A 14,107-nucleotide genomic window follows, 5' to 3' on the forward strand; every position below is an offset into this window, starting at 1 on the left:
CATATCCTTAACTTTGGTTTGACGCAAGCTTTATGAAGCTGAGTTGAAATTCTATTAACCAGTGACCTTAAACATTAAAATGTCATAATGTACATAACTTTTTATCTGGTTGTTTATCAAATGGAGCCCAAAGAAAATGTCCCTTATCTTTTCGGTGGTTTGTGTATATATATACAGTGTGTGTTGAGATTTTGATGCTTCACTCTGTTTAAAAATGTGCCTTCATTTGTAGCTAGGACTTACAGTGTGAGCAGTTAGTCTTGCAATGTCATTCATAGATTTTCTTTTTTAATGATTCATGAAGATCGCTCTGATTCTGTGGTAGTTCTCAGGCTTGCTGCTTGGTTGTTTGGTACTTTGCTATATTCAAAGAAGGCAAACAGTTCTGAATAGTATTGTCAGTTTATCCTGACCTTAATATTTCTATCTACATTTGAGTATCTGTGTGCTACCTCCCCAGAGACTATTTCGCTTAGGCAAATTGACAAGAATCTTGCAATTTCTCCCTGTGTACATACACTTACTTTTTATCGCCTCTCGTTCTGACCCATTGTGCCACAGAGCTCTATTCTTCAGGGTTGTTGAGTTTTCTAGCTTGTACCTGTGTGCTATACTAGTCTTTCCCATCGTGTTCAAATGAACACAGGGGGAGTTTGCTGACTGTATAGTGTCAATTAACTTCCTTAACCAATGTCCGTATGTTGCTATCTTAACTTCTTACTAGTAGTCTGTTTTACTCAAGATACCTCTATTCGTATAGCTGAGTGATTTATCCCTTCCAGACTGCTATTGTTGTTGACTACTTAGGAGCTAGCTACAGAAGGTTTTTAAATGTTTGCAAGTGTGAAATTAGTACGATTCTGGTTTCAAAATTTACTATTTAGAGGCAATGCCACAAACCTGGATTTCTTTTATTATGCAGATAGGCAGCCTAAAATAAGTACAGTAAAGTTGTTCTAGTCTTAAAGTATTTTAAGAGTGAACATCATTGATTATGTTGCTGCTGATTTCATAAGCACAAGAGGAAGGTTGCACATTAATAAAAGGTTTAACTACTTAGCAGTTTCTGTTAACTGGACTTTGCAGAAAAATGTTCTACTCACTGCTTTTACTTGAACTTTTACTTCTTGCCTTATATCTTAACAACTGTGAAAAGCTACAAAAATTTACTGCTATGCCAGTATCTTTCATGTATTAAATTGTGGTCATGGTCCCAAAAAGCTATGTCTTTTTCAAATGCTGGATATTTTGAAACATTTAAAACATGCATTACTTTAAACCACATCATTTTCCAAATTGTCTTTTTTTTTAAAACAAAACAAAACAGTTTTCACTTTTACAGTTTTGCAGACTGTGTGAAAGCAGTAGCTGTGGTTTTGACAGGCAGGTTCTCACTATTCTGGCTGCAGTGTCTTGTCAACTAACCATTTTTGTTGGGTATGCAGGTAAATACCTATTCCTGTTCCAGACAGGTAGCTTGCCACTTGACTGGTTGTCTGCATAGAATAGCATTTGTCCTCAGGCAACCAGGCAAGTGGCAAGGAAAGAAGCCCTTTTAACCCTCTTTCTGCTGCGTATTTACTCATGGCACTCTGTGTAGCTATTGTAGCATTGCTTGGTTTACCCCTTCCACGCTGGAGAATTGCGACAGAGTACTCTGGCTCCACTTTCTCTTCTCTTTTTCTAGAATGTGTGAGTGAGAACATAATCTGATGTGTTTAGCAGCTAGGAGAGGAAGAACAAGTAGCACTTCTAGTAAAGGTTAAACTGGAAAGGCCAGGGATGTATAGCACAGTAACTTGCATTTCTGCACGTGCAATATGAGAGAAGAAAGGAGTCAGGCAACTGATTGAAATGGGGGGTAGTGGGTATCCTGGATAGCTCAGTTGGTTAGACTGAGTGTGGTGCTGATAATGCCAAGGTTGCAGGTTTGAGCCACATATGGGACAGCTGCATATTCCTGCATTGCAGGGGGTTGTACTACTAAATAGTCCCTTCCAACTCTACAGTTCTATGAATCCAATTTTCCTTTGGTTCACATTGATGATGAAGTGTTTACTGAAAGAAGATGTAGTGTTTACCAAAAGATCACTCCACTGTCTGGTGACAGGAGAATGTAATGAACATGCCAAGCCACAGTTATGAAAAGAGTGGATGCTTAAGCCTTGATTGATCCTTCATATGTTAATGTATTATATGCTTAGAAAGTGGGTGCTAGTTTACAACTCATTATACAGTATAAGACATCTCTGGAATGTCTGTTGAAACAACATGGACCTAGTCAACCTTAACATACAGATGCAACAACATCTTTGTGTTAGTCTTGATCGTTTTAGTTTTGATAGCAGGAACTCATAATTTTTAACTCATTGTTTTTAATAGAAAGCTCACAATGGAGCGTGTTATAGTTCTGAAATACTCTGAACCATTTGACAAGAATGAAATCTTAGACTTGAATTCTGTGACAAGTTAACTTAAGGCAGTTTATGGAAGGAAAGATCCCCATGCCTTCCTCCCTGTGGTCACTTGTGCCTTTGGGGGGGACCTCTCTAGAGGGTCAGGGACACCCCCCTCCAAACAAAAATAATGGGGGATGAACCATTGGGGGCTGCTGGAAGGGAGTAATCTAAAATCCAACTTTCTAAGATAAGGAAATTCATGGAAGGAAAGTTTTTGTTTTTCTGTATTGGTCAGGAGGGTCCTCAAACCTCTCAGGCAGCTGCGGCAGGAGGAAGGGAATGAGAATTTTTCCTTCTGTGAGCCTCCTTTACTTCATTTTTAGGGTCATTAAAGTATTACTTTAAATACATTTATTTTTGTGTGCTGTTAAGAGTTTCTACAAGCTGCCTACAGATCTATATAGCATGTTATAATCCAGGACATGTTGAGGTTTTCATTGAATGCATTAAGACACCCATGTCTTGTGTTCTTTTCGTAATACATTAAAAATTCATTTAAGTTTTCATCTGCCCTTTTTACTTACGCCCCTTTTATAATTCACTTTGATTCTACCATCCCATGTTGTAGTTCTCGCTCCCATTTTCAAGATAATTTTTCTTGGCCTTGCATTCTTATATCCACACATCTGCTAATTGGAGTATACCTAATATGAATGTTTAATTAGCATATATATTAAATTTATATCATCTCCTTTCCTCCAAGAAGGTGTACATGGTTCTCTCCCCACCCCCACCAAATTTTATGCTCAGAGAAACCATTTGAGGAAGACTAGGCTGAGAGACTGTGACTGTCCCAAGGTTTCCCAATGAGCTTCATGGCCAAGTGGGGATTTCTACTCTGGTCTACCAGGTCCTAGTCCAACACTGATTTCTGTGTTTTTGTAAGACTAAGGTAAAGGTAAACGACCCGTGATGGTTAAGTCCATTCAAAGGGGACTATGGGGTGCGGTGCTTATCTCGCTTCAGGCTGAGGGAGCCAGTGTTTGTCCACAGACATCTTTCTGGGTCATGTGGCCAGCATGACTAAACCATTTCAATGAGACATTATGATGAGTGCCAGAGTGCACAGAAATCCCATTTACCTTCACACCGCAGCAGCACCTATTTATTTACTTGCACTGGTATGCTTTCGAGTTCATTGGGCTTACTTCCAGGAAAGTGTGTATAGGATTTCAACCTAACAGTGCAAACCTAGACAGACTTACAAGTGAGTAAGACCCCCTGGACATAAAGAAATTTCTGACTAGACTGACATAGGATTTCACTGTCTATCTCTGTATATAACACAGGGCTCCACCACTCCCAATGAATCAATGATTTACATACAGCTCATGGTCATTGAACGTTATAGTAATTTTAACAATCTGTGCTAGTTTACTCTAAAGTTGAAATAGTCTGCAGAGCACTGGTGTCCAACCTTTTTTGCAGACATGCTCAAAATGATGAGGGCTTTATACCAATGATGGAAGAAATAGGGCAGAAACAGATGGCTACATAACTGTTTTGCAAGCCTCAAGGACAGCTGATCTTTCCTAAAACCACCATCCTAAACACCTGATGTTCTTTGAAAATTAGATTGGATTGAAAAGTTCCTGTGCTTTTCTGTGCCCGTGCCTCCTGCACACACGCCTTAAGCCAGCCTTTGCCAACCTGGTCCTTCCAGATGTTTTGGAGTGCAACTTCTGGTCTTGCCTCTCCCTCACTCCATTCTGGAAGCCTGTGTACTTGGGTCACATAAACATTGTGGGGTGGGGTGCGCCAATACAGCTTCTTGCCAGGGGTACCTCTGAAGAGGGGTAGTTGTATGCGACTAACTCCTTTGCCTTGTATCTACATTTTGGTTAGCTGATCATGAGATTGCAGTGACACAGTTGGATAGCTCAGTTGCTTAGAGCGTGGTGCTGATAAAGGTTACAGGTTCAATCCCCGTATGGGACAGCTGCATGTTCAGAATGGGCTAGATGATCCTCAGGGTCCCTTCCAACTCTATTACAGTAGTACCTCTAGTTACGGACTTAATTCGTTACGGAGGTCCATTCTTAACCTGAAACTGTTCTTGACTAGAGGCGTGCTTTTGCTAATGGGGCTTCTTGCTGCTGCTGCTGCGCCGCCGGCACACAATTTCCATTCTCATCTCAAGTTCTCAACTTGAGGTAACTCTTCCAGGTTAGCGGAGTTTGTAACTTGAAGCTTTTGTAACCTGAGGCATTTGTAACTCGAGGTACCACTGTATTCTATGAATCTATAAGTTATGGGATCTTCTGGATTAAGTGCTGAGAAATTCTGCTCTTTGTAGTGAGTTAAAATGATAACCACTAATATATACTTCTTGGGCAGCCTACACTGTTAGATGTCTTTCCCCTGCACTGTCGGATTTGGCCCTTGTGTGGGATCATTTGGCGTTTGGAGACAGCTGCCTTTACCCACCAGACTTGGCCCTGAAGTCTTAGTGTGCTTATTCAGTCAATATGTGATGGATTGGATTCAGGGGTTGGGTGGGGGAACAAGCTGAGAAGCTTAATCCAAATAATTATCATGTGATCTGGGACAGGGAATAGGCGCTCCTACTGTAGTTGGGATTCTTCCATCTATGCAGTCTTATATGTTGGGATTAAATTGTTTTTGAAAGTTATACTTCAGTTAGTCATATGTGACCCTCAAGGAATACTGGCAGGAAGTCCTGACTCAGCTAAGAAATGTGCAGTTCTCACACATACAAGCACCCGCTGAAGGGTGAAATCCCACCCATTGGTATGTGTGCCTTGTAGTGTTTCTCTGTTGCTGAACTTTCCTGTGAACGCAGATACAGCCATACCTCATGTTACATCCGCTTCATGTTATGTTCTTTCAGGTTACGTCCCGTGGCGACCCAGAAGTACCTGAAAGGGTTACCTCCGGGTTTCGCCGCATGTGCAGATGCACAAAATGACACCAAGGGCATTTGCAGAAGCGGCGAAATGCAACCCGCGCATGTGCAGACACGCCCCTGTGGGTTGCGTTCTTTTCATATTGCGAACGGGACTCTGGAATGGATCCCGTTCGCAACCAGAGGTACCATTGTACATGATCTACAGAAACTTGTGGGTGAAAATCCTGTGCTGTGTGCTGTCCTATTTTTTTTTTCCTTCTAAAGACTGATTTTCATCTAATTGTTCTGCACTTCTAAGAGCATATTAAATATATGCAATTGGGCTTAAATCTTCAATTAAGTCATATCTTTAAAAATGGGTGAGAATTGGGTTTTTTTAGATGTTCTTTATTAAGGACTGTTTGTAGCATAGGCTTACAGTTTTATGAAGATGGAATTTGGAGCCTACAGTGATTCCTAATGCCATTTTTTGGAAATATTTCTTTCCTAAACTTCAACTCAAAATGGGGCCACAAAACAGCAAACCATTATAAAAAAACCAATAGCATAGAACTAGCTCTACCTAGAGGCACCAGAAATTGAACTTGCAACTGTTTGTATGCAAATCATGTTCTACTAAGAAGCCCTTTCCCAGTTATTTATTTGTGTCTGTTTATTTTTACATCATTTTATTTTGGGGGTGGGGGTAGCTCAGTGAATAGAACACATGTTTTGCATATTGAGGATCCAAGGTTCGATCTCCAGGTACGTCTGGGAAAGGGTCTTGTTTGAAACCCCAGAGAACCACTGCCAGTCAATTTAGACAGTTTGAAATTCAGGCATCTTCTGAATTTCAGTGCTATCTTTATATGTCTTTATATACGCCTGCAATTCAGCTTTCTGTATCAATAAAATAGCTGTTGTTTTATATTACTTTGAAAATACGTTGGGGCCACTTGACCTATAGCATAACATACGTGCAATATTTCATTTTTCCTCTTTCCCTTTAATTGAAGTGTAATTCATAGCAATTTCCTTGTAATGAAACTCTTAAACTAAATTATATAGAGCTGGGACAAGCATCAAAAGGCCACAGAACCAACCTCTTTCTTAGAGAAAACAATAGAGTGTGAAGTACAGAATCTGGGTAGATGAATTTACGTGATTTTTTGAAATCTTTTTTAGGGTTCAAAAGTGTAAGAAAGTGAAGATCACAGGGGAATTAATAGAATCTGATGGTTGGCTGAGTGAATAACATGGTTTTTTTTATCAAGAGAACAACTTGAGACAACCACGTGTTTAAGAAGTACTTGAAACTACAATGCTATGAGGGCACTGCTCTGCCTATTGTTAGATATACTTCTTTCCAGAGGCCAAGAAAATCAGATGCCACCACGAAATCATATCTTTATGAACAGACCACAAATAATCTATCTTTTACTGCACTGTGAAGGAAGTCCTGCAATCTTGACACAGTAATTCAAGTGTTACCAAGGTAACACAATTTGGCGGACTGGGCAGGAGTAGCGCTATTTTGGTACGGGCATGGTAAGGGTGTTATAATGAGAGCTAGGAGAGCTAGTCCCCCCCCCCCCGCACTGCCCCCAAAAGAAAAACCAAACAGAAAAATGCTCTGGGAGCTTCTGATATCATCTTTCTTATGGGACCTAGAAGACTCAGATATGTTCCAATATGTGAATAAGAATATCGTGGGGTAGGAGATCTAGTAACAATTTCATATCTGGCCACCAATGTGCTCCTTTGTTTTGAGATAGTACATGGGTAGAGGAGTCTAAGAAGCCTCGGAAACAAATTTTCATGGCCCTCTAGCAGCTATGATGGCTCATTTACCAGAAGTAATGTATTTAGCATTAACTCTGGAAGTGTATAATCAATTCTGACCAAACTAAGCTTCCTGATTTATATTTTGCTCTAGGCGGCTTCGTTTGGCCAGAATCTAGTATATACTTGCAGAGTTAATGCTAAATACATTACTTCTGGTAAATGAGCCACCATAGCCTCTAGAGGGCCATGAACAGTGATAGAAACTCAGATATATAATGCAATCTTCAAATGGCACCTTAAACTTTGGCTGCAGCTGCCACAAAGGAATGTCTAGGCACTGTTCCATCCCCTCCATGGGATTTTTATTTTTCATTCTATTTCTATACCGCTTTATATTTCAAAGAACAAATCTAAAAGCATTTTACAACACATTAAAACATCAACTAAAACAATCCAGAATGAAACTCATTCAAGTTTCAAGGAAAATATTTCATATCCTTCTCTAAGTCACCTTTTGCTTTCCTCAGTCGCCATCTTGGCATCCAGAGATCTCCGCATGGTCACAATTGGACCCACACCAGGTCCAAAATGTGCCTGGCACCTGGCTAATTTTGAACACTAGCCATGAAATTTCATGTCCTGGGCTTTTTAGACTCACCTACTCATGTACTATCTGAAACCAAAGGAGTGCATTGGTTGCCTGATGTGAAATATATTGGCATTATTTTCAGCTTCCCTACCCTACTAATAGAAGATAATTCTAAAGCAGGGGTGAGAAACATGTGACCTTCCAGATGTTGTACAACTTGGTTCATCCCTGTCCATAGGACATGACTCATGTTGCTGGTCTCACACGGGTGGCAGAATCGTGCTGCCAACACCCACACAAGGCTGCTGCTGCAAAGGGATTCATGCCTTAGACACATGCTTTAGGAAATCCTCCTCCTCCTCTAATATGGACTTTGTGTGTGTGTGTGTGTGTGTGTGTGTTGTGTTTTTTCAATAAACAAGTACTGTAGTGCATTTTCTGATTAGCATTGTTGATGTTATTGACAATGATAACGTCAGTAACTGGCATCTTGGAATCCAGATCTGATGGTCAGAAAGAAAAATAATCTACTTTGTCGTTGGATGAGGAGACAAAGGTAGAGCTTAGACCCATAGAAGAAGTCTGTTCGAGTGTGGGAACTGTCCACTGCTGAGCACTGTGTGCCCTATTGGTATATGAAATCTGAGTAACAGTTGTGGGTCTGTCTGTGCTTGTTGAACATTTGTTCCCTTGGCTGACCAAGTGTGAAGGTTGCAGGCATCACATGCTGCCTCAGCAGACTAATAGTGGCTATGGTACACATAACAATATAGCCACCTGGAACTGCTGATGAAGTCTTGGAATAACAAAATTTTATTAGTAGGTGAGATGTTGGCAGTTCAGGACCTCCTAAGATAGTACTTTCAGGTGTGCTATCTGTTTATATGCAGGGCCAGCTACCCAGGCAGAACTGTAGAGACTCAGTGCATGGATGAGAGGTGGGTGTTGGATTAGATTTACAATATACATTCAGTCATGATTTGGTAGAAACTTCATCTGTACAGAAGAGATGGTTCCAATTTGATACTAGTAGAACCTGATTGACCCTTTTTTATTTTAAGCACTAGCACATAGCATTTGTGGAGGAAAGCTAGCAGGAGCTGAGAAGTATTTCATAACAATTGTAGGGTTGGAAGACATCCCCTGGGTCATCTAGTCCAACCCCTCAGTGCAGGAATCACAGCTAAGTCAGTTTAGTCATGGGAGTTCCATAGCTGCAAATTATTTCTTTATTTGTTGTAATATAGGAAGTTAAGCAAGTACTCGTTTGTATGTATGGATTTACTTCTTCCATTGACAATAAAAACAAAAACAGATATTGCTAGAATCACTGCAGTATTGAGCACGAAAATAACCAAGCAAATGGTGCTACCTTGTTTCAGACTCCAAATTCTGTTCTTAGGTGAAGTGCCACATTTTATCTAGAAGTAAGGCAGAAAACAGATCAGCCAACCCTGCCCTAAAGCATCAGATTCCCGCCTAGAGATTGTTCCTTGCCATGCTCCTATGCTCTTGCAGCTCTTTGGCACCAAGTACCTTTCTCCAGTTGTGACTGGTGTGCCAGCAGTGTCTCCTCCACACTCTGATAATATCTTGCTTAGACTACTGTAACACACTGTATGCAGGAGCTGGAAATACAGGAAGTAGCCTTATACTGAGTCAGACCTATTGTTGTTGAGGGACAGTGGAGTCCTCACAACAAACCTGTGAGGTAGATTGCACTGCAAGAGAGCGGCTGGCCCAAAGTAAACTACTGTACTGAATTCCCTGGCTATGTGGGAATTTAAACCCTTTGGCGCACCAACCAGTACACCACACTGGCTATCAAATTAAGTTTGCTTTGCTGTAATTATTCATAGTCATTTATGTTTAACGTCTTTGTAGGGATAGCCTCAATACATGCCTCTAAATAATGCAAGGAGGGGTTAAGAATCCTGAAAAGTCACAAAACGTGACCCAAGCATAAGTCTTCTGACCTATGAGAAATGGATTATTGGCATCCATCTGTCTCAAGAGACAACAAAGTGTGCCTCCAGGGGGGAAGTCAAACCGTTGTATTAGCAGCACCGGTAACCTTCCCAGAGCGTGCAATCCTAGGCAGTGTGTATGGAGTTCCTGGGCTGCCCCAATAACAAAAACTCCCTCTCGGCCTCACTGAAGCTGTCCAAAGGAAAGCAGAGCAACACGTTTGGCATCAGCTTGGCTGCAGGAGTTGCCAGAAGGAGACATACAAGACATCCATGCAGCCATCTTAGGGACCCCACTCTTGATTTGTATAGGGTTTACTCCTTAGCCTTTTTTTCTCCTCAAAGATAGCCTGCAAGGCAACAGAGGTTTAGGATAAGCGTTTTCCTTCTCCTGCGTGGGCTACCTTCCCCAGTTAATGAACCCTACCTGCCCCTTACCTCCCTGTACAGCATATGCAGAAACCACTTTCTTGACTGTTGAACCCACTATCCACCAGAGCCTGCTTTCACAGGCAGAGGAAGTTCCTAACTCAAAGAGGGTTTGAGACCATTGGCTACCCTCACCTGCAATCCATGGGATACAATTATCCCTTGGTATAAATCTTGGAAAATGGGTTGCATTGGTATTGCTTTCTATGTCAAATAGGTCATTGAATGCAATAAATTAGGAACATTAAGAGAAACCAATTCAATCACAGAATACTGTTGGTAGAAACAAGAGGTTAAAAAAGTAAAGTAGTACTGGGGACACCTTAGCATTTCTTTGATTGAAACTTGAGATAGAGATAGGATGGGGAGCGTGGAGGGTAGCCAAAAATAGATGTTATGGTAATGGGTGAGATTACTTATCCTTGCATTCGTCTTGTTTGCATGTCACATGCAGCCACAAACTATAGTTAGATAAATTACATGAGCTGTGTGCTAGTTCACACAGCTGGAACACTCCCACTTTGTTCCCTCCTTTAGGCAGATGTGGGAAATGAAACCATAAGGTGATTGGATCATAGTTAGTTTGTTGCTAAATAAACTGCAAATGCTGGTTTGGATATAGTGCCAGGCCAGCCACTCCCACGGTATGTTTCGCTACTCAAGAGAGGAAGGAGTGAAGTAGGAAGTGCTGAGCTACATGCATCACCTAATTCGACTAACTGTGGTTCATAGTCAGCATTGAGTCAAAACATAGCTACTGTCTGGTAAATGTATATTCAGATACTGGCAGCATTAGCATATAAAACTAACCACAGTTTAGCACTACATGGCGACACCTCAGCAAGACAGCATTGCTGTGGGAGAAATACTGATAAAGAAATCACAGATAAGCTGCATAAATTATTTGCATTCTGAACCACTTTTTGATGTATCTGCAGAGTCAAGTCAAATAGATATGGGAATATAACATCCTAGAATTAACTAATACCAGTCAGTTACCTAAATATTTTTGACTTAGATGTGAATTTTCTGCCTTTAATAATGTTTGCTGCCATTAAAATTGTCATCTTTCTTGGAAGATTAGAAGGTAGGCAATGTAACATCATTAAAATAAAATAAAAAATAATATGAGGGATGGGGAGCCAAAAAATCACAGGCCTTTCCTCCTAGTTTATGTCTCAATTGGTAGAAGGTATTATTAAAGTTAAAATTATAGAAGAATAAGCAAGCAACATGACATCTATAAAGGCAAGTCCTGATTTGCTGACATTTTTTAATGTCAAGGCACATATACATATATAGGGATGGGCCAGTAGGCACTGTATACTTCTTTTAACCATGGTTTGTTTAACAAGCAAGGATTCAACTCTCATATATTCGTTTAGCATGTAATCTGTTTTGCCTTATGTTGATTTGTTGTGCCTCTATACATACCAAAGTCTTTTTCTTTGCCCAAAGACCAGCAAGACACCCCTGAAATGTCAATTCTTCTACATTTGTCTGGCTTCAAAACATTCTTCTCTTCCCAAGACATATGAGCAAAAAACAGTCCTAAAGCATCCCTTTCTTCCTCCATTTCTAGGCACATTCCATGAGAAGTGTTGTTAGCCTTTTTTTGTGAACTCGTAACCTTATCAAAAACAATCATTTCTTCTGCAGTCACGAGAGAGAGACTTTCTATTAATACAAAAACTTTACTTCTGAGCAAAAGAAGTAACAATGTTAGCAGTAACTTTGATTTTTAGATATAAAAAGGGTGGATGGATTGTTGCAGAAACAGTATAGTAGGAATTAAATGTGTGATGGTGGTCAGGAGAGGCTTTCAGGCCAAACTGCATTTATGTTGGTTGAACTTTGATGTAATGTGCTAAGAGAAAAGGTTTGTGTCTAACATATAGTTCTCATTGTGTCTAACATATAGCTCTCATAATAGATCCCTGTGCAAATTTAAATTTTGGGGTGGAGAGCTTACCAGCAAGGAAGTGGTTGGGGAAAGAAGTCTATTGCTAAACAGAATGAGGAAGGGGGAAAAGGTCTGTGAAAGTGCCAGTGAGTGTCCTTCAGCCATGTAAGCATTTTTGTTTTTTAGCTGCTTTTCCCTCTCATTACTGTAGTAAGACAAGGTAGAGTGATACAGAAATAGAATTGCTACACTTTCCCACATTCCCAGAAGGCTGAGGACGCAACAAGGGGGTCATCCCAACTTGCTCCTCACCAACATGGAGGAACTGATTAACAAAGTGAAAGTACAGGAAACCTTGGTAGGAAGTGATAATGTCCTCTTTGGTTTCATTATACACAAGCAAGGGGAGCCTGTGTAGTTGGACATGCAATCTGGACTTTAAGAAGGCTGATTTCAAAAAGCTTAAGGAACTACTGGGTGAATTTCCATTGTCAGAAATACTCAGAGAAGGGTATACTAGCATACTAAAGGAACTTGCAACTGTAATCTCAGAGCATCTGTCTATAATATCTGATAATTCTTGGAGAACAGGTGAGGTCCCTGCGGATTGCAGGTGTGCACATGTTGTCCCCTCTTCAAAACAGGGGAGGCAGAACACCCAGATAACTACCAACAAGTGAGCTTGACGTTGATGCTAGGAAAGTTCCTAGAACAGCTAAGTTAAACAGTCGGTCTGTGAGCACTTAGGATAGGACACTGTGATTAGCAGGGGCTTCTCAAAAACAAGTCATGCTAGATGTGGATAAGGGGAATATTGTGGATGTAATGTATCTTGATTTTAGTAAGACTTTCAACAAAATTCCCCAATGGTATTATTGTGGATAAGGTGGTAGAATGTGGACTGGATGAGATAACTATTTGGTTGACTGACCAAACCCAAAGAATGCTCACTGTATAGATGCCTTTTTAAAAATGTTAGCACAGTCTTGCATGAAACTGCATATGAACAGCAATATTAGCCATGATAACTAAATAAAGCACCCATGTTTTGGGGACCATCTAAATAGCAAATGTAGGGACTCACAGCAAGGACAATCCTGCTTAGCAGGCTTTATGGTGGCATCTGACTAGCAACTGTTGGAAATAAGATGCAAGACTAGATGGAAACCTTGGCTTCGCAGGGCCTTTATGCTATTGACAAACTTTAAGTTGTTTTTATTTTAAATGTTTACAGGGTGGGGAACTGGAGGACCACACCACAGCTATCTCCAAATGGACAGCATTACTTGATCAGAATGAAGTTTTAATTTGTATTTCTCTTGCTTTACAGCTTTCATCCAGTCAGATAGCATAATAGAAGTTCTACGCTTTGATGAGGGAGGCTTATTACAGGTAAATATTTTTTATTAAAATAAATGGGTCTGTCCTGTATTGCTGTTGTGTGTAGTAAAATTTCTTTAGTCTGCTGTGTTCTCTTGAAGTCTCTTAATGAAGAAATAAAATTGATGGCTGGAACTTCAAGTCTAACTTGACTCACTCGTCTTTTCTATCTGGTCCCTTGCAAATTTCCAGTGTTCAGTTATTTTGGGCTGAATCCAATTGTGTAATGTTGCTAAACAAGATTATTTACTTGAAAGCTAAGACTGCAATCTTATGCACATTCAATCCTATGAGTTTGGTGGAGGATAGATAGATAGATAGATAGATAGATAGATAGATAGATAGATGATAGATAGATAGATATCCACATACATACAAACATGAGTTCAGTATCTTTTATATGAACTTGAGTGGATGATCCTGGTGAAATAGTATAGCATATAGCATCATCTTTATGATTCCAGTACCTTCAAATTCTCATTAGCACCTCATTAGAGTTGCCCTACAGATAGCAGCATAAACTGGTGTTTATATATTTCTTATTTTTTATTTATTTGTTGAACTTATATACCGTCCTAAACCCAGAGGTCTCAGGGTAGTTTTATAGAGGTTGGGAGGGGCTTTGTGTATATGATAGTGAGAAAAACAAAAACATTGGTGTGACCCATAGCACAGCTTACAGTTTGCGCACTGTTCACAGAAATGGTTCCCTGTTCTGCAATTAAATTTAAACCATTCTATACCTTA

The 14,107-nt window shown here is 40.2% G+C and overlaps 1 protein-coding gene across 1 annotated transcript in view; it reads left to right on the forward strand.

The window, feature by feature from the left end:
• Positions 1-14,107, forward strand: part of TMEM131 (transmembrane protein 131) — a 67,294-nt gene that overhangs the window by 2,371 nt on the left and 50,816 nt on the right. Inside the window, exon 2 of the mRNA XM_083437567.1 lies at positions 13,311-13,372. Coding sequence (XP_083293693.1) covers positions 13,311-13,372 — 62 coding nt within the window. The remainder of the gene's footprint in view (positions 1-13,310; positions 13,373-14,107) is intronic.

This window comes from Podarcis tiliguerta, assembly GCF_965153285.1.
Source record: "Podarcis tiliguerta genome assembly, chromosome: 4".
Taxonomy (NCBI): domain Eukaryota; kingdom Metazoa; phylum Chordata; class Lepidosauria; order Squamata; family Lacertidae; genus Podarcis; species Podarcis tiliguerta.